This window comes from Nesoenas mayeri (assembly GCF_963082525.1).
Source record: "Nesoenas mayeri genome assembly, chromosome: 1".
Lineage (NCBI taxonomy): Eukaryota > Metazoa > Chordata > Aves > Columbiformes > Columbidae > Nesoenas > Nesoenas mayeri.
This window is the reverse complement of record NC_137541.1, coordinates 209,401,759-209,426,784: the sequence shown is the minus strand read 5'-3', so window position 1 is coordinate 209,426,784 and position 25,026 is coordinate 209,401,759. Positions and strand designations below refer to the sequence as shown.

Below are 25,026 nucleotides of genomic sequence, written 5' to 3'. Positions count from 1 at the left end.
TGTTCTTCTCGGGGTGGCCGCTGATTCTGACATTTCTTTTGGAGATGCTTCGAAAGTAGATTTCCCTCTGCACAGGTTTGTTGTTGTTGTTGCTTTTGTTTTCAATGAAGAGGATATTTCCAAGACTGCAAGCTCTTTCAGGCAGGGAACATCCTTTCACTGTCTTCGCATGAAAGAATTAACTTGTGACCGGACCTTGTACGAGCAACCACAATATGAATCAGAAGAATAATCATACTAATGCTGAGAACTTTGTGTCTGCCAAAGAATGGATAACTTGACAATGGTTTTGTGGGGAATAAATATGTGGGCTTTGAAAATTGTATAAATATGTACATAACAATGAACTGAAGCATCTGTGTGCTGGTACATACATCATTTTGGAAAACAGTATTATTCATAAAAGTTTTTTTAGCAGATTTATTTCTTAACACATTGGATTGGCAGCTTCTCTTTAAAATAATTAGGCCAACAACATTCAGATTTGGATTTTGTGCCCTACTACAAGTAAATACGCTAAATCCAAGGGGAAAAAATGAATTACATTTTTAAGACAGGAAGGGAAGTGTGAAGTTCAGATGTGGAGAAGCAGCTTGGAACAGTTTGTCTTTCTCTTCTTGTTCCCTCTTTTCCAGTGTATCAAGCTTCTTGAGGGAGGAGATTAAGCCCTTTTGCTCTGGACCATTTTCCTGGAGCGTGGAGGTGACGATCCACAGCTGATCTGGGAGTGATGATAAACTGGTGGAAGGGACACCTACTGAAGCTGATCCCCAGGACCCATCTGCATCTCAGTGGAGGAGATTCCTGTGGAAAGCAAAGAGGAGATGCAACATAGCTGGCGTAGCTCCTCAGAACTCCAGGACAGGAGTTGGATTCAATGGTCTTTGTGGGTCTCTTCCAACTCAGGACATTCTCCTTCCCCTCTACTCTGCCCTTGTGAGACCACATCTGGAATATTGTGTCCAGTTGTGGCCCCTCAGTTCCAGCAGGACAGGGAACTGCTGGAGAGAGTCCAGCGCAGGGCAACAAAGATGCTGAAGGGAGTGGAGCATCTCCCGTGTGAGGAAAGGCTGAGGGAGCTGGGGCTCTGGAGCTGGAGGAGACTAAGGGGTGACCTCATTAATGTTTCCAGATATCTAAAGGGTGAGTGTCAGGAGGATGGAGCCAGGCTCTTCTCAGTGACAACCAATGACAGGACAAGGGGTAATGGGTTCAAACTGGAACACAGAAGGTTCCGCTTAAATTTGAGAAGAAACTTGTTCCTGGTGAGGGTGGCAGAGCCTGGCCCAGGCTGCCCAGGGGGGTTGTGGAGTCTCCTTCTCTGCAGACATTCCAACCCGCCTGGACACCTTCCTGTGTAACCTCATCTGGGTGTTCCTGCTCCATGGGGGGATTGCACTGGATGAGCTTTAGATGTCCCTTCCAATCCCTGACATTCTGGGATTCTAGGATTCTGTGATTCTATTATTCTATTCTATGATTCTAAGCCAAGTCTCTTCCAAAGGTCACAGGAAAACCAGATTTTTTTTTTGTCTTTTGAAACACATATGCTAACTGCCAGATTCTTCTGGTGACATGTGGCCAGCCTGCACAATTTGTGTAGTTTCTGCTGAAAAGCAAAACCACCAGCAGTTGGCTTGAGTTCTGCTCAGGAATTGCAGCGGTGCAGCTGTGCTGCTGGTTTCTCAGTCGGGGAGCCACTCCTAAACCAAACAACCACGCGCTGCGCAAACACCATCGGCGCTTCTACCCGCTGCCTTCCAGCCATTCCTGAGCTCCACCCAGCTTTGTGGGCCTCAGGAGTGTGTCACTGGTGGCTTGCATCAAGATCTGAGCTGGCTTTGGAAAGGCCCTGGGACACCACCAAAAGCCAAGGGAGCAAAATACCTCCTGGCCAAGCAAGTGCATGTGCCATCCTCAGGAAACGGACTCGACCACTCATGTTGCCATCGGTTAAAACAGCCCAGCAGGTCCATTAGTGTCCACATTCCTGAGAAATCACATTATTCTCCTGATCCTCATGCCCATCGACTTCTTTCCCATGTTTGTATCACGTTCAGCTTAGGTTGTAGGCTTTCCTGGAGCATGAAGCCAATCTAGATACAATAGCGCTCTCTTCTAGCCTGTCTTTATCTCCTCATGTGGTTTCCCTTCCTAAGCTCTCACCCAACTCTTGATGTGCCACATGGAGAGTGTGGGGCAGAGCTGAGTGTATGGGTGCTACTATTCCCAGGCCCTTGTCACACAACAGTCAAGGTGTTGCCACAGGCCAATTCATCTGCTCACTCCCTCTTGAGGGACATCAACTTGTCAACAGTCCAAGTTCAGGCTGATGCTGTCTATTTAGCCAGAAAGAAAAAAGGACAATCTGCAGAAAAGAGGATCATTCCAATGTAATCTACGAAGGTTGGAAGACCAGCCAGTGGGTTTGTGCCTGGTCTTGCTGCTGAGACTACAGCCTGCGTATCCCAAGCTGATGGTGGGAGAGGAAAGGCTGGGCTTCTCATGGATAACCAACGCTGGGATATAGACACACAGAAATTAAAGGAGAAAGAGAAGACAGACCTTGGCGGTGTATCTCCGGGAACATGTGAAACCAAGACGTCAATCAAGAAGAAATCCTTGGGCATCTACTGTGGAAATAAGCAGCTAGGGAGCTAGAGGAAGGATCAACACTTCCGAGGCTCCCGTTGGGTGTCAGTGACAGATATCCCTGACGCCTGGTGAGAAACTCCTGCCAAAGGGTGTGTGATTTCAGGGGTATTTTTTCCAGCACCTCCTCCCTCCACTTGGGCCGTTGTTGCAGCTAAATGGTTTTTACATTTTTATGGTTACCCTTATTTGTCCCTTGGGCAATGCAGGGCTGTTCAGGCAGTGTCCCTCTCTAAGAAACCCTGGGACAAGAGGATGAAGCAAACAAGAAATTGTCCTTGCTACACACATTGTGCCTTCCCCTTAAGTCAACGCTCTGAATGAGCATCAATTCTTAAACAAAGAGAAGGGGAACCTGCGGACCAGACTGGCAAAAGGTTGGCCAGGATCATGCAAGGAGCAAAACTCTACCTGGACATGGGATGATCCTGCTTGTCAAGGAAAATGTATGACCCTGAGGAATTACATGGGGCATCAGGTGTCCTCAGACCACTGCTGGGTTCCTTCTGTGCACGGACTCTAGGACAGTCGGTGCTTCTGCAGAGATTTAAACATGATTGATTTTGAGGCAGCATCTGTCATTGCTGAGGACATCAGGGCAGGGGGTGTGGTGGGAGGATGCTTTGAAGCCCCATTGCATTTCATTGTTAAATTGTGAAATAAGTTTTCTCTTTTGGTTTCTGTGCCATTAGAGTTTCACTAAAATAAAAACAAGGGATGGAGTTCCCGGGTTTTTTTTGCCTTTTTACAGCTCTGTGGAGCTTCAAAGTGCTGCTGAGCAATCAGGGCATTGACAGGAACAGGAACCTCTGACTAGGACATGGAGCTGCTCCAAGTAATGGGAAGAAACAGGGGAACCATCTGCAGAACATTTGCTCCCTTTAGCCTGAGACTTTTAGAGCTGATGAGTCTCCAATTTCAGCCTGAAGGATGTTACTTCACTCTTGTGACATGGCAGATTCAGAGAACACGTGCAGAAACACGTGCAACACAACTGGAGCTGGCAGCCCAGGTCATGTTGCAATCCTCTCACAACAAATGCTCGGAGATCTCCAGTTTCTTTAATCAAAACTGCAAAGCTGATGGAGGACCAGTGTTTGTTAAGCAAAAGCAGCACTGTTTCAACAGTTGAATTTGTTTTAAAATGTCCTGAAGAGGCAAGGGGACACCTCCCTCCAGTGCCCGGCTCAGTAGGACTTCCCAAGTGGTGTGTCTGGGAAGGATGGAGTGGCCTGAAGGTGAGACCCAGCCTGTGCTGAGGGCTCCAACCCCCCTGCACACCTACCCGGAGAGGACTTTGCCCTTTTTCTCCCCGCAGCTCACAGAGAATGAAGGTGAGCGAAGCCCTTCCTTCCAGCTCCCCCAGCTGAGCATCCCCAACTGCCCCCCTGCCCTGGCTCTGGAAGGTGCCACAGCCAAGTGGGAAGGAGGCAGAATTGCCCCCCAGAATTGCTGGGACTGGCTGGGGTTGTGGCAGGTTGTCCCCAAGGCTGTGTGTGGTGGAGATGGTGCTTTTTCCGAAGTGCTGGATGAGTGTGGGTCAAGAGAAGGGATGGACAGGTACTGATGGGGTGGGGGAGCTGAGAATTTGAGGGTTCATGGGGGAAGGGGATGCTGGGGAAGGAAGGTCATAGAATCATAGAACAGTTTGGGTTGGGGGACCTTCAAAGCTCATCCAGTGCCACCCCTGCCATGAGCAGGGACATCTTCACCAGCTCAGGTTGCTCAGAGCCCCGTCCAGCCTGGCCTGGGATGTCTCCAGGGATGGGGCATCCACCACCTCTCTGGCCAACCTGGGACAGTGTTTCACTACCCTCATCCTAAAACATTTCCTCCTCATGTCTGGCATGAATCTCCTCTCCTTTAGTTTAAAACCATCACCCCTTGTCCTATCACAACAGGCCCTGCTCAAAAGTCTGTCCTCATCTTTCTTGTTGGCCCCTTTAAAGTACAGAAAGGTCACAATAAGGTCTCCACAGAGCTTCTCTTCTCCAGCTGAACACCCCAGCTCTCTCAGCCTGTCCTCCCAGCAGAGCTGTTCCAGCCTCGCATCATTCCTGTGGCTCCTCTGGCCCCTCTCCAGCAGCTCCATGTGTGTCCTGTGCTGAGGACCCAGAGGAACACTGGGGAACAAGTTGGGATCCCAGCACCCAGCATGATAGCAGGATCACACCAAACTTCCACAAGGTATGAGAGCCAGAGGGCTGTGGGAACATCCATCCCGACACAAACCCAAGTCCCACTCCCTGCTGGAGAGATCCAGCTCTCCTCTGTGCGCTGGAGCATGGCTTCAGTGGCCAAGGTTCCCCCATCCTCATGGGCTGGGGGACAGTAGCTGTACAGAAGTGACAGCTGGTCACAAACACAGGACACATTTGCACAAGGCTTTGTGTTTCATTTATTATACATTATCAAAGAGACTGGATGGGTGGGGGGTTTAGGCACACACAGACAAAAGTTTCACTTCGAAGTTACAGATGCCTACTACAAAGCAATAGCACAAAACACTCATTTCTGCCCCACAGAAATCCCCCTGGGACAGGGTACATGAAGCAGCCAGGTTACTGGCAGGATCGGCCGCAGGGCAGGTCGATGGTACAGGCGGTGCCCGGCGAGCAGACGGCCAAGCCCTGCACTGCTCACGAAGGACGTTCCTTGGTGGGACTTGGCGCAGGAGAAAAAGTGCTGCTGGGCTGCAAACGATGGATCACCCTGTGGGGATAATCAACATCTTCATTCCTGGCCATGTTCCCCCAAAAAGAAGGGTTTGACCTTGCAAAGTCCCCATTAATGCTCCCTCTGGTTGCTGTCACCTTTCTACACTCCCCATTTCACTACAAGGAGCTTGGCCATGAGCCTCCTCTTGGGTGGGACACAGGGATGTGTTCTCAAGAGTACTCAGGGTACTCAGGAATGAAAGTCCCACCAGCAAGGAGAATGCATTTCCATCCCCCAGGCTAGAGGAGAATTGAAGTATCTGAGATGTTTGCAGGTGGCGTATCAAATTTAGACATTAGGAAACCTGAAAGTGCCAAATTGCTCCCTAAATATGACCCTGTTGCAATTTCCATCACAAAGAGAAGTAGTTGGAGCACCAGTGTCTGGCAGCTCCTGGATTCCAGAGCTCAGGGTCCTACAACCACACGAACCTTTTATTCTTGACATCTTTTGTATCTGCACAGTGTCAGCCAGACATTGCCTATGCTGCAAGCGGGGAAGTCCTGGGGACAATGTGGAGCTCACAAAGTGACCTTTGTCCAGTGGCACAGATTGCACAAGTGGACAACTGAGAAAGACAAATCCAGGAGGATCGATCTGTTGAGCAATGAACTGCAGACTCAGAACTCCTGGGATTTGGGGGTGTGATGCAAACATTGGAAAACCACCCAGCTGATGGAGTAAGAGGACAAAGTATGTTACCCGACAGCCAGCTTCTTCTGGCACTGCATCTCCCCAAACTCTTACCTCAGAGGCTGGGGGTGCAGGCTCAAGAGCTGGACTGATCATCGCTGAGGTTGATCTGCTCCAGGATCTGGCTGTACCTCCGGGTGAGGGCTTTGGTGTTTTTGGTGAGGTCCGTCAGAACCTGCTGCAAGCCATTGACGTGATGGGAGAGGCGCTCCTCCAGATTGCTGTCTGCACCCTCATCTAATGCTGTATCGCCACTAGTGCTGTCCAAGGACGTGTCCACAACGATGTCGGCGCTGTTTCGTCTCTGGTCGGTGACACAGGCCAGGCCTTTCTCCACCACAGGCTTGATGGCCTTGAGGAGCTGGTAGCGCTCGTACAGGTCCGTGTGGCCGCCCGCGGCCGGGGCCTCCCCCTCCTGCTGTGGGAAGACCCCTCGGAGCAGGCTGGGGAACATCACCTCCTGCTCCATCTTCTGGGTGGCCGAGAAGTACTGCTCCATGGCTCCCACGGCTCTGGCTGCGCTGGAATGGGCTCTTCTTGGGGTTCCGCCTGCTCCCCGTCCCCACCGAGGGCTTTTTATTGTGGCCGGGGCACGTCCCTCCCCTGCTGTCCCCTGCTGTCCCCTCCTGCCAGCCCTGGGCCGGGCTGGGCGGCCATGGGGCCGGGCTTGGCTGCAACCCAGCTGGGGCTTGGCCACACCGTGTCCCTGGCTCTGTGTCATCTGTCCTGCGCCAGCCTCCCAATGGCCTTTGCCTGAGCTGGACAGGGGTCCAGCTGTGTCCCCATGCTGGGAGCGGGACGGCAACGAGGTGCTGAGGACCTCTCCTGACACATCCCATCCCATCCCATCTCATCCCATCCCATCCCATCCCATCCCATCCCGTCCCGTCCCGTCCCATCCCATCCCATCCCGTCCCGTCCCATCCCATCCCATCCCATCCCGTCCCATCCTGTCCCATCCCATCCCATCCCATCCCATCCATTGCCACCTCTCTCAGGGCCCATGAGAGTGTGTCCATCACCTGCCCCCAGGTCACACAGGCTGCAGGCAGCACCGTGGGACATCTGCCGTGATCTGGGCAGTTTTGAGGAGGGAGGAAGCAGAATCAGGTGTTTCTGTAGAGTCAGAGTCCCCCATGAGCCCTGCCCGACCACCCTCCTTCTCCAGCGCTGCTCTGGGGTCTCACATGGCCCAGCCTTGGCACGGGGCCTTGATACCAACCCCTGCGGAAAGAAGAAGGTGCTAATGAACAGATGGTATTGTCTGAAGGTGTTTGCCCAAAACTGGTATTGTTATGGAGGAAGATGACCCTCAGCTGGATTAAATAGTGACCAGAGAATTATAAAATAGTGAGCAGGGAATTATAAAAGCGACTTTTAAAACCAAGAAAGTGCTGGCAGCCCACCCGCCCTGTGATCTGTGCTGGGTGGTCAGGACTTCTTCCATCTGCGAAGAGAAGATGACTTGGAATTTCTTATATATGTAACACTTCGGGGCAGAGCTCTGCTTTATCCCTGGTCTTCCTGAGCCTGCACGCTCAGGTCACGACTCTCTGCTTAATTGGATGTTGTTAAACAGCTATCAATAAACTTGCCATCCTGATTGGCCTCAACCATGTGAAAGGAAAAGCTGCTTTTGGGGCCAGAGTCCCCCTGCCACGCCAGAGAGGGGCTGATCCGCCCCGTCTGCCCTCGTCCTGCTGGGGACCTGCGCTGGGTTTTCCAAGGACAAAGACCTTTCCAGTGACCATCTCGTGTCTCTTATCGGTCACGTCCAGCAGCGGTGGCCAGCAGCAGGGCACTGTGGGGCATTGACACGTCCCTGGGGACAGCGTGATGCAACATCTGCAATGGGGCAGCACGAGTTTCCCGTGACATGGGGTGAGGGTCGGGGCTGGCTGGCCTGGCAGGAGCTGGCAGAGAGGGGTCTGGGGGTCCTGGGGGTCTGCAAGTGCCCCATAAGTCATCAGTGTGTCCTTCCAGCTGTCACAGACCTTGTGGTAACGTCTCACGCCTCTTACCAGCCATGTTCAACAGTGGTGGTGAGGGCTTCTCCACATGTCCAGCTACAATACTTCCCTGGGGCACCACCAACCTCCCCAGTGCTCAGCGCACAGCCCGAGCCAAAAGCCATTGATGGAGGTGACCACAGGCTTCCTCACTGTGACCACCATCTTCTCCAGGGGACACAGATCCCATCCTTCAGCAACAGCCATGTAAGCCACCAGAGTAGCATCACCTCCATGGTCCTCATTTCAGTGGGAACCAACGTCCATCCATCCTTCACAGTACAAAGGAAAGCGAGGAGCTCCAAGGGTGGTTTGGAGACCCCATGTCCATCTTGCAGCTCCACTTCTCCTCTAGCCCGTGTCATCATGCCCCAACCTGAGGTGGCATTGCAATGAGAACAGCTCAGGTTTCTCTCAGGATCTCCTTCATGTTTCTCTGTTTCTGGCTAAGACAGAAAGCTGCAACCTTAGCAGGGCTGCGGAGCATCATGGTGGGCAGATCTGCTCTGATGTCCTCACACTGACTCTGGTTATTTGGATTTGTCTATATTTTAGCAAACATGGTCCTTGGCCGCTGTTTTTATAGCTGGTGTGGTTGCCCTTTGTGGAAATGGAGAGATTTGGGGGGGTCAGGTCCTGTTTGGCCAAAATTGGCCTGAACAGCATGCGACGCATGCTACCTCCACTGGGCAGCATATGGCTGTCACCCCTGCAAGGACACACAGGTGACACTGCCTGGAGCCATGTGGAAATGGAGCAGAGCGGGGTTGATGCTGAGCCCCCCAGGAGGTGCAATGAGCTCCTCAGGTCTCTGTGGTTGCAGATCCGGCATTTGGGAAAGAGTCCCCACGACCACCATGCTCGTGGGGATCAGGTCGTCAGCCGTGGCTGAGGAAGTGGGAAAAGGCCACCAAACACATGTCCCCAGGTGTCCCTGTGTCATCCCTGGCATCTCGTGCTGTCAGATCTCCCATGTCTCTGCCTCCCCTGACACCAGCAGCACTGTCCTTGTCCTTGCTCAAGCCCACCCAGAACCCTTTCAGGTGTGGGGCAGTGCTGGATCCAGCCCCAGCTGCCCCCCGTCGAGAGTGCCCGTCCCCCCCCACCTTCTGACTACTTGGCCACACATGGCTGAGACCATGGCCCCAATTCTTGTGAATGGGGAGGACAAGCTGAAGCCAAGATGGTCTTGACAGCCAGGAGAACTGTCCAGTATAGACAAGAGGAGATGGGAACCACCAACAGAACCCAAACCTGGACACAGGGCTGGGGTCCTGGAGGCTGATGCTTCCCAGAGGGGTTGAGACCTGCAGCTCTTCTGCCACTTGGGGACGGTCCCCAGGCTCAGCCCCACTTAGGGCAGATCTGGGACAGAAACCCCAACAGGCTGGGAAAAGGTGTGTGGAGCTGTGGGGCACGAGGCATGACCAGTGGGGAAAGACCCCTGGGGAGAACTTGGAAGAGGACCCTGCATCCGATGACACTCTTGGGTATTCTGATGTCTCCCCCCTTCCCTTTTGGGTGCACACCAGGGGGTTCAGGATAAAGTTTGTAGGATGAGGGTGGTGAGGCACTGGAATAGGTTGCCTGGAGAATTTGTGGATACCCCATCCCTGGAAGTGTTGAAGATGAAGTTGGATGGGGCTTTCAGCAACACGATATGATGAAATATGTCCCTGCAACCACAAGAGTATGGACTAGATGGTCTCTGAAGCTCCTTTCCAACCCAAACCATCCTGTGACTCTGCGATTCTTTTTCCTTCAAATTCCCCATCGTTGCATGACAAAGTGCCCTCCCAGCAGAGCCCGTGTCCCCTGCCCCACACCAGGTCACTCCCTGAGGGCTCCAGTCAGGAGAAAGCACCACACCAGCAGCAGCTTCACAGGGCGTGTTTTATTAGGAAAGGTTGGGGAAAATGTCCCTTGGAGTCCAGGTACCAGCTGGAAAAGGGCTCGGCAGTCACAGGAACCATCAGAGGTGGGGGTCATCACATGATGCCACCACCTTTGTGCTGCTCTTTGAAAATAAAGAGGAGGGCACAAGGCATGTGGCTCTTCCGATGGACCCCCCAGCACCACCAGATGCTTCTTCCTATGAGGATAAGGCACCATCTGTGTCTCGGGTGGTCACAACTGTCACCAGTGTGTGGTCCCAGTGCTGGGAGATCGGCTGAGCGGTGCTGGAGGGTAATTGGGGCTGGGGAAGAGCCCACGATGGTCAGCGATGGGGACGTCCTCTCCTTCGTGCCACCAGCACCCAACCTGCAATGGCAGCTGTCCTTAACCCCAAAGGCCATCCCAGGATGAGACCTGGTCCACCAGCCCCGGGTCCCTGGACCCTGAACCCCCAGAGTCTCTGCACAAGGGGTTGGGATGAGTCCCCTTCTTCAGCATGGAGATCTGCTGGCATTTGAGGGACAGACCCCATTTCAAGGCATTGCCCAGGAGCTCCCCACCCCCTGAAGTGTGGGGGATCTCCCCAGGGACATCAAACACCCTTTGCCCTTGTCCCTCCAGACTCCACGTCCCCCCAGCTCCTACCTGGTGTCCGGGGCAGGGTCACCAGCTGGGCTGTCCCTCGCTGGGGCTGATCTGCTCCAGGATCTGGCTGTACCTGCGCGTGAGGGCGTTGGTGTCCCTGGTGAGGTGGGTGAGGACCTGCTGCAAGCCGGCCAGGTGGTGGGACAGGCGCTCCTCCAGCTGGGCGTCCATGGTGTCGTCATTGTCGTCCGAGGACGTGTCGACAACGATGTCGGCGCTGTTTCGTCTCTGGTCGGTGACACAGGCCAGGCCTTTCTCCACCACGGGCTTGATGGCCTTGAGGAGCTGGTAGCGCTCGTACAGGTCCGTGTGGCCGCCCGCGGCCGGGGCCTCCCCCTCCTGCTGCGGGAAGACCCCTCGGAGCAGGCTGGGGAACATCACCTCCTGCTCCATCTTCTGGGTGGCCGAGAAGTACTGCTCCATGGCTCCCACGGCTCTGGCTGCGCTGGAATGGGCTCTTCTTGGGGTTCCGCCTGCTCCCCGTCCCCACCGAGGGCTTTTTATTGTGGCTGGGGCAGGTCCCTCCCCTGCTGTCCCCTGCTGTCCCCTCCTGCCAGCCCTGGGCCGGGCTGGGCGGCCATGGGGCCGGGCTTGGCTGCAGCCCAGCTGGGGCTCGGCCACGCCGTGTCCCTGGCTCTGTGTCATCTGTCCTGCGCCAGCCTCCCAATGGCCTTTGCTTGAGCTGGACAGGGGTCCAGTTGCATCCCCATGCCAGGAATGGAGTGATGAGGAGAGGAGATGCCCGAGACCTCTTCCTTCCCATTCCATCCCATCCCATCCCATCCCATCCCATCCCATCCCATCCCATCCCATCCCATCCCATTGCCCCAGCACTGATGCTCCCAGTGTCCTGGGTTTGGCCAGGCTGCAGACAGCAGTGCTGGGGGCTGTCACCTCTGCCCTCTCCTTGCTGCCATGCGCTGGGGATGTGAACCCTCTGGGGACATTGAGCAACCCCTTCTGCAGACATATGGAAAACCCCACTGGGTATGAGCTGCAATGTGGGGTCCCATGTGGGGGCCTGGGACATGTCAGCCAGGTCGTCCCCAGCCATGGGATCCCCAAAAACATCCCCTTCCCCTGGGTAGGGACAGGGAAACTGATCGGACTCCACAATGTGAAACTCCTGTGGCCGTGGCAGGGAGCCATTGCTGCCCACAGCTGCCAGACCCCAGCTCTGTCACCCCCATCCTGGGGCAGAGGCCATGGCTTGGCCAACGGCCAGTGCCGCTTGTCCCTGCATGTCCCTGAGGTATGTGGCAATAGGGGAAAGCTGTCCTATTTTGGGAAAGGCCACAGGTTCCCTTGTCACTTTTGCAACCCTCAGCAGTGGCTGCTGTCTCTCCACACCCCCCACATGTCCCAGCCCCACTGCCACCCACCCTCTCCTCCCCAGAGTTGTCCCCTCAGCTCCTTTTGTCCCCTCCCATGTGCTCCCAGCGTGTCTGGGTGTCCTGCCATGGGACACAGTGCTGCACCGAGGTGTGTGGGTGCTGCTGGCCCCATGCGGCCATCAGCCGGCAGCTTGGCCATGTTGTAGGTCTGGGCCACCATAGAGGTGCTGGGAAGCACAGAGACATTTCAGGGCTTTTGGGGCAGAGGGACACAGGGGCCACTGTGCTTCCCGCTCCCTTGTTTTGTCTTTGGCATCATGGCCCTGAGGTGACGCACCCCTTGGGGCAGCAGGTCAGGGGGGTTACAGGGGATCTGTAGCCCCAGGTCACTCTCCAGGTCCACATTTTTGGGACATGAATCATCTCCAAACTCTCCCCACGCCTCCAGGGACCCCAACAGCTAAACACAGCCCCCCCACACCCTTCTAGGAGAGGCTGGGGGCAGTGACCACCACCACAGCGATGGTGGGAGCAGGGGGGAGAGGGGCTGGGGCTAGGCTGAGCTGAAACAGGTGCCTTTGGTGGGCGCCTAGAGGAAGATGCTCAGGGACATCAGGGCTCCTGGGAGGTGCAATGAGATCCTCGGGTCTCTGCTGCCACAGACGTGGTGTTTGGGAAAGTCTTCCCCCAAGCCTCCATTGTCCTGGGGTGACACCTGCCCCTGTGTCCCCAGATGTGTGGCTGTCACTAGAGTCTGCAGACCGGCTTCCTCCATGAACCCTGCGGTGAAGCTCCGGCCTCAGGACCCACTGTGCCCACCCTGGAGGACACTAGGATGTCAGTGAACCCCCATGGTGGCCCATACACCCCAAAAGCATGGGGTCAACAGCACCTGCCCACCTTTGTGTGCTGCTGGGCCACACAGCAGGACACCCAGAAAGGCTGAGGGCACCCTGGAAGGGACAAGAGCTGCACAGGGGACAAGTGAGGGGGACAGAGGATGGGCAGCAGTGTGGGCACCTGGCAGGGACACGTGGGGGAGCAGTGGGAGAGCTGGCACCACCAAATATTGCAAAAGAGGAAAGAGACTTTGCAGCCTTTCCCCAAATAGAACATTCTTCCACGATTGCAACATGTCATGGGGACACACGGGGACAGAAAGCACCGGCCGTTGCCCCAGCCATGGCCTCTGCCCCAGGATGGGGGTGGTGCAGCTGGTGGTGGTGGCACCGTCCGTGCTCACGTGGCCAGTGACAGCTCCGTGTAGTGGCGGATGGAGTTTTCCACCTCAGCATTTGTTCTCATCCCTGCGCCTGCCGTGTCCCCAGGGTACCACACAGGACCCCAATGCGTCACTGTGTCCCCAGTGACATTCTCCACACTGGTGGCTGACGCTATCTCCAAACCAGCAGTCACAGACAGGGGTTGCTCAATGGCCCCAGAGAATTCACATTCCCAGAAATGTCAGCAAGGAGCGGGGAGAGGTGACAACCCCTGGGCAGCACTGCTGCCTGCAGCCGGCCCGAACTGCGGGCAGGACACAGACACACCGCCTGGGGCCCTGGGAGCATCAGTGATAAGGGACGGGATGGGGTGGGGTGGGATCCCCTGATCCTTGCAGACAGAAGAAGTCCTGACCACCCAGCACAGATCACAGGGCGGGTGGGCTGCCAGCACTGTCTTGGTTTTAAAAGTCGCTTTTATAATTCCCTGCTCACTATTTTGTAATTCCCTGGTCACTATTGAATCCAGCTGAGGGTCATCTTCCTCCATAACAATACCAGTTTTGGGCGAACACCTCCAGACAATACCATCTGTTCATTAGCGCCGCCTTCTTTCCTCAGGGGTTGGTATCAAGGCCAAGTGCCAAGGCTGGGCCGTGTGAGACCCCAGAGCAGCGCTGGAGAAGGAGGGTGGCCGGGCAGGGCTCATGGGGGACTCTGACTCTACAGAAACACCTGATTCTGCTTCCTCCCTCCTCAAAACTGCCCAGATCACGGCAGATGTCCCATGGTGCTGCCTGCAGCCTGTGTGACCTGGGGGCAGGTGATGGACACACTCTCATGGGCCCCGAGAGAGGTGCCGATGGATGGAATGGGATGGGATGGGATGGGACGGGATGGGATGGGATGGGATGGGATGTGTCAGGAGAGGTCCTCAGCACCTTGTCCCGCTCCCAGCATGGGGACACAGCTGGACCCCTGTCCAGCTCAAGCAAAGGCCATTGGGAGGCTGGTGCAGGACAGATCACACAGAGCCAGGGACACGGCGTGGCCGAGCCCCAGCTGGGCTGCAGCCAAGCCCGGCCCCATGGCCGCCCAGCCCGGCCCAGGGCTGGCAGGAGGGGACAGCAGGGGACAGCAGGGGAGGGACCTGCCCCAGCCACAATAAAAAGCCCTCGGTGGGGACGGGGAGCAGGCGGAACCCCAAGAAGAGCCCATTCCAGCGCAGCCAGAGCCGTGGGAGCCATGGAGCAGTACTTCTCGGCCATCCAGAAGATGGAGCAGGAGGTGATGTTCCCCAGCCTGCTCCGAGGGGTCTTCCCGCAGCAGGAGGGGGAGGCCCCGGCCGCGGGCGGCCACACGGACCTGTACGAGCGCTACCAGCTCCTCAAGGCCATCAAGCCCGTGGTGGAGAAAGGCCTGGCCTGTGTCACCGACCAGAGACGAAACAGCGCCGACATCGTTGTCGACATGTCCTCGGACGACAATGACGACACCATGGACGCCCAGCTGGAGGAGCGCCTGTCCCACCACCTGGCCGGCTTGCAGCAGGTCCTCACCCACCTCACCAGGGACACCAACGCCCTCACGCGCAGGTACAGCCAGATCCTGGAGCAGATCAGCCCCAGCGAGGGACAGCCCAGCTGGTGACCCTGCCCCGGACACCAGGTAGGAGCTGGGGGGACGTGCAGTCTGGAGGGACAAGGGCAAAGGGTGTTTGATGTCCCTGGGGAGATCCCCCACACTTCAGGGGGTGGGGAGCTCCTGGGCAATGCCTTGAAATGGGGTCTGTCCCTCAAATGCCAGCAGATCTCCATGCTGAAGGAGGGGACTCATCCCAACCCCTTGTGCAGAGACTCTGGGGGTTCAGGGTCCAGGGACCCGGGGCTGGTGGACCAGGTCTCATCCTGGGATGGCCTTTGGGGCTAAGGACAGCTGCCATTGCAGGTTGGGTGCTGGTGGCACGAAGGAGAGGACGTCCCCATCGCTGACCATCGTGGGCTCTTCCCCAGCCCCGATCACCCTCCCAGCACCGCTCAGCCGATCTCCCAGCACTGGGACCACACACTGGTGACAGTTGTGACCACCCGAGACACAGATGGTGCCTTATCCTCATAGGAAGAAGCATCTGGTGGTGCTGGGGGGTCCATCAGAAGAGCCACATGCCTTGTGCCCTCCTCTTTATTTTCAAAGAGCAGCACAAAGGTGGTGGCATCATGTGGCGACCCTCACCTCCGATGGTTCCTGTGACTGCCGAGCCCTTTTCCAGCTGGTACCTGGACTCCAAGGGACATTTCCCCCAATCTTTCCTAATAAAACGAGCCCTGTGAAGCTGCTGTTGGTGTGATGCTTTCTCCTGGCTGGAGCCCCCAGGGAGTGACCTGGTGTGCGGCAGGGGACACGGGCTCTGCTGGGAGGGGACTTTGTCATGCAACGATGGGGAATTTGAAGGAAAAAGAATCGCAGAGTCACAGGATGGTTTGGGTTGGAAAGGAGCTTCAGAGACCATTTAGTCCATACCCCTTGTGGTTACAGGGACATATCATATCATGTTGCTGAAAGCCCCATCCAACTTCATCTTCAACACTTCCAGGGATGGGGTATCCACAAATTCTCCAGGCAACCTATTCCAGTGCCTCACCACCCTCATCCTACAAACTTCATCCTGAACCCCCTGGTGTGCACCCAAAAGGGAAGGTGGGAGACATCAGACCACTCAAGAGTGTCATCGGATGCGGGGCCCTCTTCAAAGTTCTCCCCAGGGGTCTTTCCCCACTGGTCATGCCTCGTGCCCCACAGCTCCACACACCTTTTCCCAGCCTGTTGGGGTTTCTGTCCCAGATCTGCCCTAAGTGGGGCTGAGCCTGGGGACCGTCCCCAAGTGGCAGAAGAGCTGCAGGTCTCAACCCCTCTGGGAAGCATCAGCCTCCAGGACCCCAGCCCTGTGTCCACGTTTGGGTTCTGTTGGTGGTTCCCATCTCGCCTTGCCTGTTCTGGACAGCTCTCCTGGCTGTCAAGACCATCTTGGCTTCAGCTTCTCCACCCTGTTCACTAGAAGTGGGGACATGATCTCAGCCATGTGTGGCCAAGTAGCCAGAAGGTGGGGGGGGACAAGCGCTCTGGGGGGGGCAGCTGGGGCTGGATGCAGCACTGCCCCACACCTGAAAGGGTTCTGGGTGGGCTTGAGCAAGGACAAGGACAGTGCTGCTGGTGTCAGGGGAGGCAGAGACATGGGAGATCTGACAGCAGGAGATGCCAGGGATGACACAGGGACACTTGGGGACATGTGTGGTGGCCTTTTCACACTTCCTCAGCCACGGCTGACGACCTGATCCCCATGAGCATAGTGATCGTGGGGAGTCTCTCCCAAATGCTGGATCTGCAGCCACAGAGACCTGAGGAGCTCATTGCACCTCCTGGGGGGCTCAGCATCAACCCCGCTCTGCTCCATTTCCACATGGCTCCAGGCAGTGTCACCTGTGTGTCCTTGCAGGGGTGACAGCCACATGCTGCCCAGTGGAGGTGGCATGCATCGCATGCTGTTCAGGGCAATTTTGGCCAAACAGGATCTGACCCCTCCAAATCTCTCCATTTCCACAAAGGGCAACCATAGCAGCTATGAAAACAGCTTCCAAAAACCATGTTCCCCAAAATATAGGAAAACCCAAATACCCAAAGTCAGTGTGAGGACATCAGAGCAGATCTGCCCACCATGATGCTCCGCAGCCCTGCTAAGGTTGCAGCTTTCTGTCTTAGCCAGAAACAGACAAACATGAAGGGGATCCTGAGAGAAACCTGAGCTGTTCTCATTGCAATGCCACCTCAGGTTGGGGCATGATGACACGGGCTAGAGGAGAAGTGGAGCTGCAAGATGGACATGGGGTCTCCAAACCACCCTTGGAGCTCCTCGCTTTCCTTTGAACTGTGAAGGATGGATGCACATTGGTTCCCACTGAGATAAGGACCATGGAGGTGATGCTACTCTGGTGGCTTATGTGGTTGTTGCTGAAGGACGGGATCTGTGTCCCCTGAAGATGGTGGTCACAGTGAGGAAGCCTGTGGTCACCTCCATCAATGGCTTTTGGCTCGGGCTGTGCGCTGAGCACTGGGGAGGTTGGTGGTGCCCCAGGGAAGTATTGTAGCTGGACACGTGGAGGAGCCCTCACCACCACTGTTGAACATGGCTGGTAAGAGGCGTGAGATGTTCCCACAAGGGTCTGTGACCTGGCACAGCTGGAAGGACACGCTGATGACTTATGGAGCACTTGCAGACACCCAGGACCCCCAGACCCCTCTCTGCCAGCTCCTGCCAGGCCAGCCAGCCCCGACCCTCACCCCATGTCACGGGAAACTCGTGCTGCCCCATTGCAGATGTTGCATCACGCTGTCCCCAGGGACGTGTCAATGCCCCACAGTGCCCTGCTGCTGGCCACCGCTGCTGGACGTGACCGATAAGAGACACGAGATGGTCACTGGAAAGGTCTTTGTCCTTGGAAAACCCAGCGCAGGTCCCTGGCAGGACGAGGGCAGACGGGGCGGATCAGCCCCTCTCTGGCGTGGCAGGGGGACTCTGGCCTCAAAAGAAGCTTTTCCTTTCACACGGTTGAGGCCAATCAGGATGGCAGGTTTATTGATAGTTGTTTAACGACATCTAATTAAGCAGAGAAGTGTGACCTGGGCGTGCAGGCTGAGGATCAGGAAAACCAGGGCTAAAGCAGAGTTTTGCCCTAAAATGTTACATAAATAAGAAATCACAAATACTTGTCCCTAAGCAGCCCCAAGAAGTCCTGACCACCCAGCACCCAGCCCAGGGTGGGTGGGCTGCCAGCACTTTCTCGGTTTTAAAAGTCCATTTTATAATTCCACGGCCACTACTTAATGCAGCTGATGGTCACCTTCATCCTTAACATGACCAGTTTTGGGCAAACATCTTCTATATGAGGAAAGGCTGAGAGGGCTGGGTCTGTTCAGCCTGGAGAGAAGGGGAGGGGGAATCCTATAATAGAATCATAGGATGATAGTTTGGGTTGGAAAGGACCTTCAAACTCATCCAGTGCCACCCCTGCCATGAGCAGGGACATCTTCACCAGCTCAGGTTGCTCAGAGCCCCGTCCAGCCTGGCCTGGGATGTCTCCAGGGATGGTTCATCCACCACTTCTCTGGCCAACCTGGGCCAGGCTCTCACCATCCTCAGTGTAAAAAACATCTTCCTCATGCCTGGCCTGAATCTCCCTCCTCTAGTTTAAAACCATCATCCCTTGTCCTGTCACAACAGGCCCTGCTAAAATGTCTGTCCCCATCTTTTTTTACAGGCCTCTTTTAAGCACTTATCACTGTATAGAAATACCTGATGGGGGCTGGAGATGGAGCCTGGAGATGGAGCCTGGCTCTTTACAGCGTCACCCAGTCACAGGACAAGAGCTGACAGGGACAAACTGAAATGCAGGAATTGAGATATGAACATTAGAAAAACTTCTTTCAACAGTGAGGGTGGCCAAACACTGTCACAGGCTGTCCAGAAAGGTGGTAGAGTCTCCATTCTTTGTAGGTTATCAACAAGTGAAGCAGACACAATCCTGGGCAACCAGCTGTTGCTGGACTTGCTTAAGCAGGGTTGTAATTCCCTCCTCAGTTGTTAGCCCAGCAGATTGTCACCCTCCTCTTCATCATCACCTGTTTTGAGTAAACATCTTGTGCTAAGTCAGGTTGCTCAAAGCCCCGTCCAACCTGGTCTTGAACATGACCAAGAATGGAGCACCTTCTGGGTTATTTTTATAAAATATACATTGCATGAACAATCTTCCATTTTCACAATTAAATAACTTTCATTCAGTCCTTTTTCAGTTAATATCCTATTACAAATATTATTCACCTATATACTGATGCACCATAATGGGAGAGGAGAACAAAGAACTGAACGCTACTTATTTGATCATAGTTTTTATTATGTGAAAGCAAATAATGGTTCATTTTCAAGCCATGAACAGTCACAGCCAGCCTGCCCAGGGTCTCAGTATGGAATTATTTCATCTTGTAACACGTCACCGCTGGAGAAATCCTCAGCGAACCGGGTGGAAATCCTCCAAAAGTTCTCCTATTCTTTTCCTTTCTGCAAGAAGCAAGAGGCAGAGGTGGGAATTTTATTAGAAAATAGATAATTTTCACCAAAAATTGCCGTTGCATTGCTGGGTGTAGTGACTACATTTAGTGAAATGCTGTTCTCCATCAAGGCTCTGAGCCAACAGCACTTCACGTTTCCTGCCATTTCTATTGATTCTTTTTTTCACCTGCTCTACTTATTTTCTGAACATTCATCATATCATTTTTAAATCAACATGGGCTGCAACTTTACGAGAATAAACAGTAAAATCTTGATTTTATAAGAATAAACCTTGTGATTTCTGATTTTCATGACTTTGTTTCTCTTTCACGGGCACAATTTTTAATCACAGAATGGTTGGGGTTGGAAGGGACCTCTGGAGATCATCCAGTCCAACCCAGATCACATAGTCCAAACCAATATTTTTCGGCTCTGCAATGAATTTTTACATTAAAATAAAATTGTAAGAAGCAGAGTTGCTCACCAAGGGGATCAGCTCAGGAAAAAAATAGCTAGTTTTATACCCTAAAATCCTTAATACTGTTGCAATTCAGATTGTGAACAAGCAGGACGGAGTTAGCAGTCACTACGACTTGCTAGCAAAGAACTGATTCTGCAAGCCGCCCAGCAACATCTCTATGTAATTAGCACTTGTTAACCAGTACGTTAGGGCAATTAAATACCAATTTATTGTACCTGCTCTCTTGAAATCCTCTGGGTGATGCCTGACATACTCCAAGAGCTCCCTGTCCACCTTGGCATGTATGTACTCTGCACGTTTAGTGAGGTAATAGCCAACAAACCATCCCACCGTCGTGAACAGGACCTGGCGGTGAAGACCTGCAGTGGGGGGGAACGTCCTCCCTGTCTCAACCCATCTCCTGGCCCCAGTTGGGCCCTTTGCTCTCCCCAGTTTGGCCCCACAGGCCCCAGCTCCTCTTTCCCTATCATCATGCCCCCAGGTCCCCACCTGCAGACCCCCTTTGGCCCCTGCCACCCCTAGAGAACCCCCCCCCAATTCCTCAGGGCTCCCTCCCCATATCCCTCAGAAAGTCACCCCAAATCCCCTCTACCCCTGTGAAATGCCTCTTTCCAAGCCCCCTCCAATTACCTCCAGCCCGCTCAATAGACCCCCCACCTCAGGGCTCCCTTCCTGTTACTTCTGCCCCTAGAACCCCTCCCAGAGCCACCCCAAATCCCACAGAGCACCCCTTTCCCCCAACCCCTTCTAGTCCCTCACCTCAGAGTCCCCTCACCTCCTAAAACCCATCCAGAATCACCCCAAATTCCACATACCCCCTTCCCCAGCCCCCTCCACCCCTCTAGCCTCCCTCCTCAGGGCTGTCTCTCTTTCCATCTGTCTCCATATCCCTTACAGTCACACCAAATGCCATATACCCTCTTTCTCAGCTCCCCAAAATTCCATGTGTCCCCTTCCCAATCCCCTCTAACCCCCAGCCCCACCCCTCAGGTCTGTCTCTTTTTCCTGTCTGTCCCCATGTCCCTTACAGTCACGCCAAATCCCACATACCTTCTCCCTCAGGCCCCCAAAATCCCACACACCCCCTTCCCCAGCACCCCTAATCCCCTAGCCCCTCACCTCAGGGCTGTCTTCTCTTCCCCCTGCCCCCATATCCCTCAGAACCACCCCAAAATCCCACATACCCCCCCAAATTACACTTCCTTTCATGCCACTCCCATTAACAAAAACCTCAGTCCATCTCTTTTCCCAATGCTGACACATCTGACTATGAGAACATTCCTGCTATGAGCTCTGACAATATAATTATACACACCCCCTTCCTCAGACCCCCATACCCGCTCTACCCCCCAGCCCCTCACCTCAGGGCTGTCTCCTCTTTCTCTACCCCATATCCCTTCAAATCACCCCAAATCCCACCTACCCCCTTCCTCAGCCTTCCCAATCCCCTCCAACCGCCCAGCCCCTCACCTCAGGGCTGCCTTCTCATCCCCCTGCCCCCATATCCCTCAGAACCACCCCAAAATCCCACATAAACTCTCCCAAATTCCACATACCCTGTTCCTCAGCTCCCTGCCCCCCTCCCGCCTTCTAACCCCCCCAGTGACTCACCTCAGGTCTGCAGCCTCTTCCCCTGCCCTCATATCCCTCAAAAACACCTTAAAATCCCACATACCCCCTTCCCCAGCACCCCTAAGCCCCCAGCCCCTCCCCTCAGGCCTGTGTCTTTTCCCCGTTTGTCCCCATGTCCCTTACAGTCACACCAAATCCCACATACCCTCTTCTCCAGGCCCCCAAATTCCACATACTGCCTTCCTCAGCTCTCCAAAAATCCCACATAACCCCTTCCCCAGCCCCCCAAATTCCACATATTGCTTTCCCCAGCCCCCCCAAATTCCACATACCCCCTTCCCTGGCCCCTCACCTCAGGGCTGTCTCCTCTTCCCCCTACCCCCATATCCCTCTAAATCACCCCAAATCCCACATACCCTCTTCCCCAGCTTCCCCAGCCCCCCACCTCAGGGCTGCCTTCTCATCCTCCTGCCCCCATATCCCTCAGAACCACCCTAAAATCCCACATAAACCCTCCCAAATTCCATATACCCTGTTCCTCAGCTCCCTGCCCCACTCCCACCCTCTAACCCCCCCAGCCCCTCACCTCAGGTCTGCAGCCTCTTCCCCTGCCCTCATATCCCTCAAAATCACCTTAAAATCCCACATACCCCCTTCCCCAGCACCCCTAACCCCCCAGCCCCTCCTCTCAGGGCTCTGTCCTCATATCCCTTACAGTCACACCAAATCCCACATATTACTTTCCCCAGCCCCCCCAAATTCCACATACCCCCTTCCCTAGCCCCCTCAACCCTCTCTGACACTCTACAGCCCTTCACCTCAGGGCTGTCTCCTCTTCCCCCTGCCTCCCTATCCCTCAGACCCACTCCAAAACACTACATATCACCTCAAGACCCCAAATCCCACATACATCCTTCCCCAGCTCCCTTAACCCCCCAGCCCCTCACCTCAGGGCTGTCTCTTTTCCCCTCTGTCCCCATATCCCTTACAGTCACACCAAACCCCACATATCCTCTTCCTCAGCCCCCCCCCCAAATTCCATATACACCCTTCCCAAGCCCCTCGAAATCCCACACACTCCCAGCCCCTCACCTCAGGGCTGTCTCCTCTTCCCCTGCCCCCATATCCCTCAAAATCACCCCAAATCCCACACACCTTCCCCAGCTCCTCACCTCAGGGCTCCCTCTCCCATTCCCCTCCCTTTAGGGCTGTGACTCCTTCCCTCTGCCCCCATATCCCTCAAAATCACCCCAAATCCCACACACCTTCCCCAGCTCCTCACCTCAGGGCTCCCTCTCCCACTTCCCTCCATTTAGGGCTGTGACTCCCTCCCCCTGCCCCCATATCCCTCAAAATCACCCCAAATCCCACACACCTTCCCCAGCTCCTCACCTCAGGGCTCCCTCTCCCACTCCCCTCCCTTTAGGGCTGTGACTCCTTCCCCCTGCCCCCATATCCCTCAAAATCACCTCAAAATCACCCCAAATCCCACATACCCCCTCCCTCAGCCCCCTGATCCCCTCTACCCCCCCAGCCCCTCACCTCAGGGCTGCCTCCCCTTCCCTCTGCTCCTGCATCCCTCAGAGTGACCCCAAATCCCACACACCCCTTCCCTCAGCCCCTCTAATCCCGTCTACCCCCCCCAAACCCCTCACCCCAGGGCTCCCCCACACACCGGCTCGGAGGACGGGGCGGTGGTTGAAGCCGTTATCCAGCAGGGCCGCCACCCAGCCCGCGAACCCCAACCAGACCGAGCCCTTGTTGACCAGCGGGGGCGGCGGCAGCGAGCGCGACTCGTCGGGCAGGAACACCATGGCGGCCGCCCCGCAAGGTGACCGGCGGAGCGGTGCTGCGGCTGCTCCCTCCGCCGCGCCCGCCGCCGCGCTCCCGGGTTCCGCCTGCCCCGCTTTAGTTATTTAACCGAAAAAACACCCCAAAAAACAACCCCCCCAGCGCACAGATTGGGGCCTGTGCCTAGTGCAGTGCCTCAGGGGGCAGTACTGCGACCAGTACTATTCAATATATTCATCAACGACTTGGACGAGGGAATAGAGTGACTGTCAGCGAGTTTGCTGGTGACACCAAGCTGGGAGGAGCGGCTGACACGCCAGAGGCTGTGCTGCCATCAGAGACCTGGGCAGGCTGAGAGTTGGGCGGGGAAACATTTAATGAAATACAACAAGGGCAAGTGTAGAGTCTTGAATCTGGGCAGGAACAACCCCAGGTTCCAGTGTAAGTTGGGGAACAACCTGTTGGAGAGCAGTGTAGGGGAAAGGGACCTGGGGGTCCTGGGGACAGCAGGACGAGCATGAGCCAGCACTGGGCCCTTGTGGCCAGGAAGGCCAATGGTACCTGGGGTGAGTTAGAAGGGGGTGGTCAGTAGGTCAGAGAGGTTCTCCTGCCCCTCTGCTCTGCCCTGGGGAGACCACACCTGGAATATTGTGTCCAGCTGTGGCCCCTCAGTTCCAGCAGGACAGGGAACTGCTGGAGAGAGTCCAGTGCAGGGCAACAAAGGTGCTGAAGGGAGTGGAGCATCTCCCGTGTGAGGAAAGGCTGAGGGAGCTGGGGCTCTGGAGCTGGACAAGAGGACACTGAGGGGTGACCTCATTAATGGTTACAGATATATAAAGGGTGAGTGTCAGGAGGATGGAGCCAGGCTCTTCTCGGTGACAACCAATGATAGGACAAGGGGTAATGGGTACAAACTGGAACACAAGAGGTTCCATTTAAATATGAGAAGAAACTTCTTCCCAGTGAGGGTGGCAGAGCCTGGCCCAGGCTGCCCAGGGAGGTTGTGGAGTCTCCTTCTCTGCAGACATTCCAACCCACCTGGACACCTTCCTGTGTAACCTCATCTGGGTGTTCCTGCTCCACGGGGGGATTGCACTGGATGAGCTTTTGAGGTCCCTTCCAATCCCTGACATTCTGGGATTCTGAATCAGGCGGCTTTATCAAGGTTCGTGTGGGGGTTCCCACATTCCTGAGCCCACCGGATGAACAGGCTTTGTAGGAAACACCTCAAAAATAGAATAGGCCCGGGCAACATCTCTCAGCAAAGCATATTTTAATAGCAATTTTGCAAGATCAGGTGTTCTACCTAAAGGTAGGCACATGGAACAGGGCTGCAAATTCCTTCCCCTGATCCCCAGGAGTTGGTACTTAAGGGTTTACAGGCTACCCAACGCCTGCCTCAGTTTACCTTCCTCATTCATCTAATTCTAACAACCCCCTCCCCATATTGATTTATTGAAAATACGGATTCCTGGCTCTCTGGTTTCCCTAACTTTTAAAATACAGTAATCAGTTTGCATTCCAGGTTTAGTTCAAAGATACTTTGTTTTACATTAAGGATTCATAGTCTGATGTCTCTGGGGTTGGGCACCAGGTCCCCAGTTTTGTAAAAACAACGTTTTTCCTTCAATGGCTCCTTACAATTCAGCTCTGCCACCTGTGCAGTGCCAGGGAGGCCTGTCTTTAATTAAATTAGGGGTTTAATTAAACCCTAAAATCAAAACCAAACCAGTTTCAGAGCTCTTCCTACTGACAGATTAAGACCTACAGCATTAGGGCGTTTTTTTTTTTTAAATTACTATAAAAACCATGTTAAACCAGTTGCAACTGAAGCTGCTAAATTGATGTATGCTGTGATTAAGTTATAAAAGACGTACCCATCATTAACCAATTGACATGAGATCAATGCTTT

General features: G+C 54.7%; 4 protein-coding genes across 4 annotated transcripts; 1 reads left to right on the top strand and 3 right to left on the bottom strand.

Moving 5' to 3' along the window:
* Positions 1-6,139: 6,139 nt before the first annotated feature.
* Positions 6,140-6,562, bottom strand: LOC308052958 (mid1-interacting protein 1-B-like; the record flags this gene model as incomplete). The annotated part of the gene is made up of 1 exon (XM_080363673.1): positions 6,140-6,562. One exon carries the CDS (start codon positions 6,560-6,562, stop codon positions 6,140-6,142), a length of 423 nt encoding a protein of 140 aa, XP_080219799.1.
* A 4,069-nt stretch (positions 6,563-10,631) lies between these two features.
* Positions 10,632-11,036, bottom strand: LOC308053169 (mid1-interacting protein 1-B-like; the record flags this gene model as incomplete). The annotated part of the gene is made up of 1 exon (XM_080363959.1): positions 10,632-11,036. One exon carries the CDS (start codon positions 11,034-11,036, stop codon positions 10,632-10,634), a length of 405 nt encoding a protein of 134 aa, XP_080220085.1.
* Positions 11,037-14,415: 3,379 nt separating this feature from the next.
* On the top strand, positions 14,416-14,820 carry LOC308053054 (mid1-interacting protein 1-B-like; the record flags this gene model as incomplete). The annotated part of the gene is made up of 1 exon (XM_080363789.1): positions 14,416-14,820. One exon carries the CDS (start codon positions 14,416-14,418, stop codon positions 14,818-14,820), a length of 405 nt encoding a protein of 134 aa, XP_080219915.1.
* Positions 14,821-19,122: 4,302 nt separating this feature from the next.
* Positions 19,123-23,167, bottom strand: NDUFC2 (NADH:ubiquinone oxidoreductase subunit C2). Its single transcript, XM_080353751.1, has 3 exons — positions 22,999-23,167; positions 19,967-20,110; positions 19,123-19,279 (listed from the first exon to the last, which is right to left on the bottom strand). The coding sequence occupies exons 1-3, from the start codon at positions 23,135-23,137 to the stop codon at positions 19,230-19,232; spliced, it is 333 nt and encodes a 110-aa protein (XP_080209877.1). The 5' UTR covers positions 23,138-23,167; the 3' UTR covers positions 19,123-19,229.
* Positions 23,168-25,026: the final 1,859 nt, after the last annotated feature.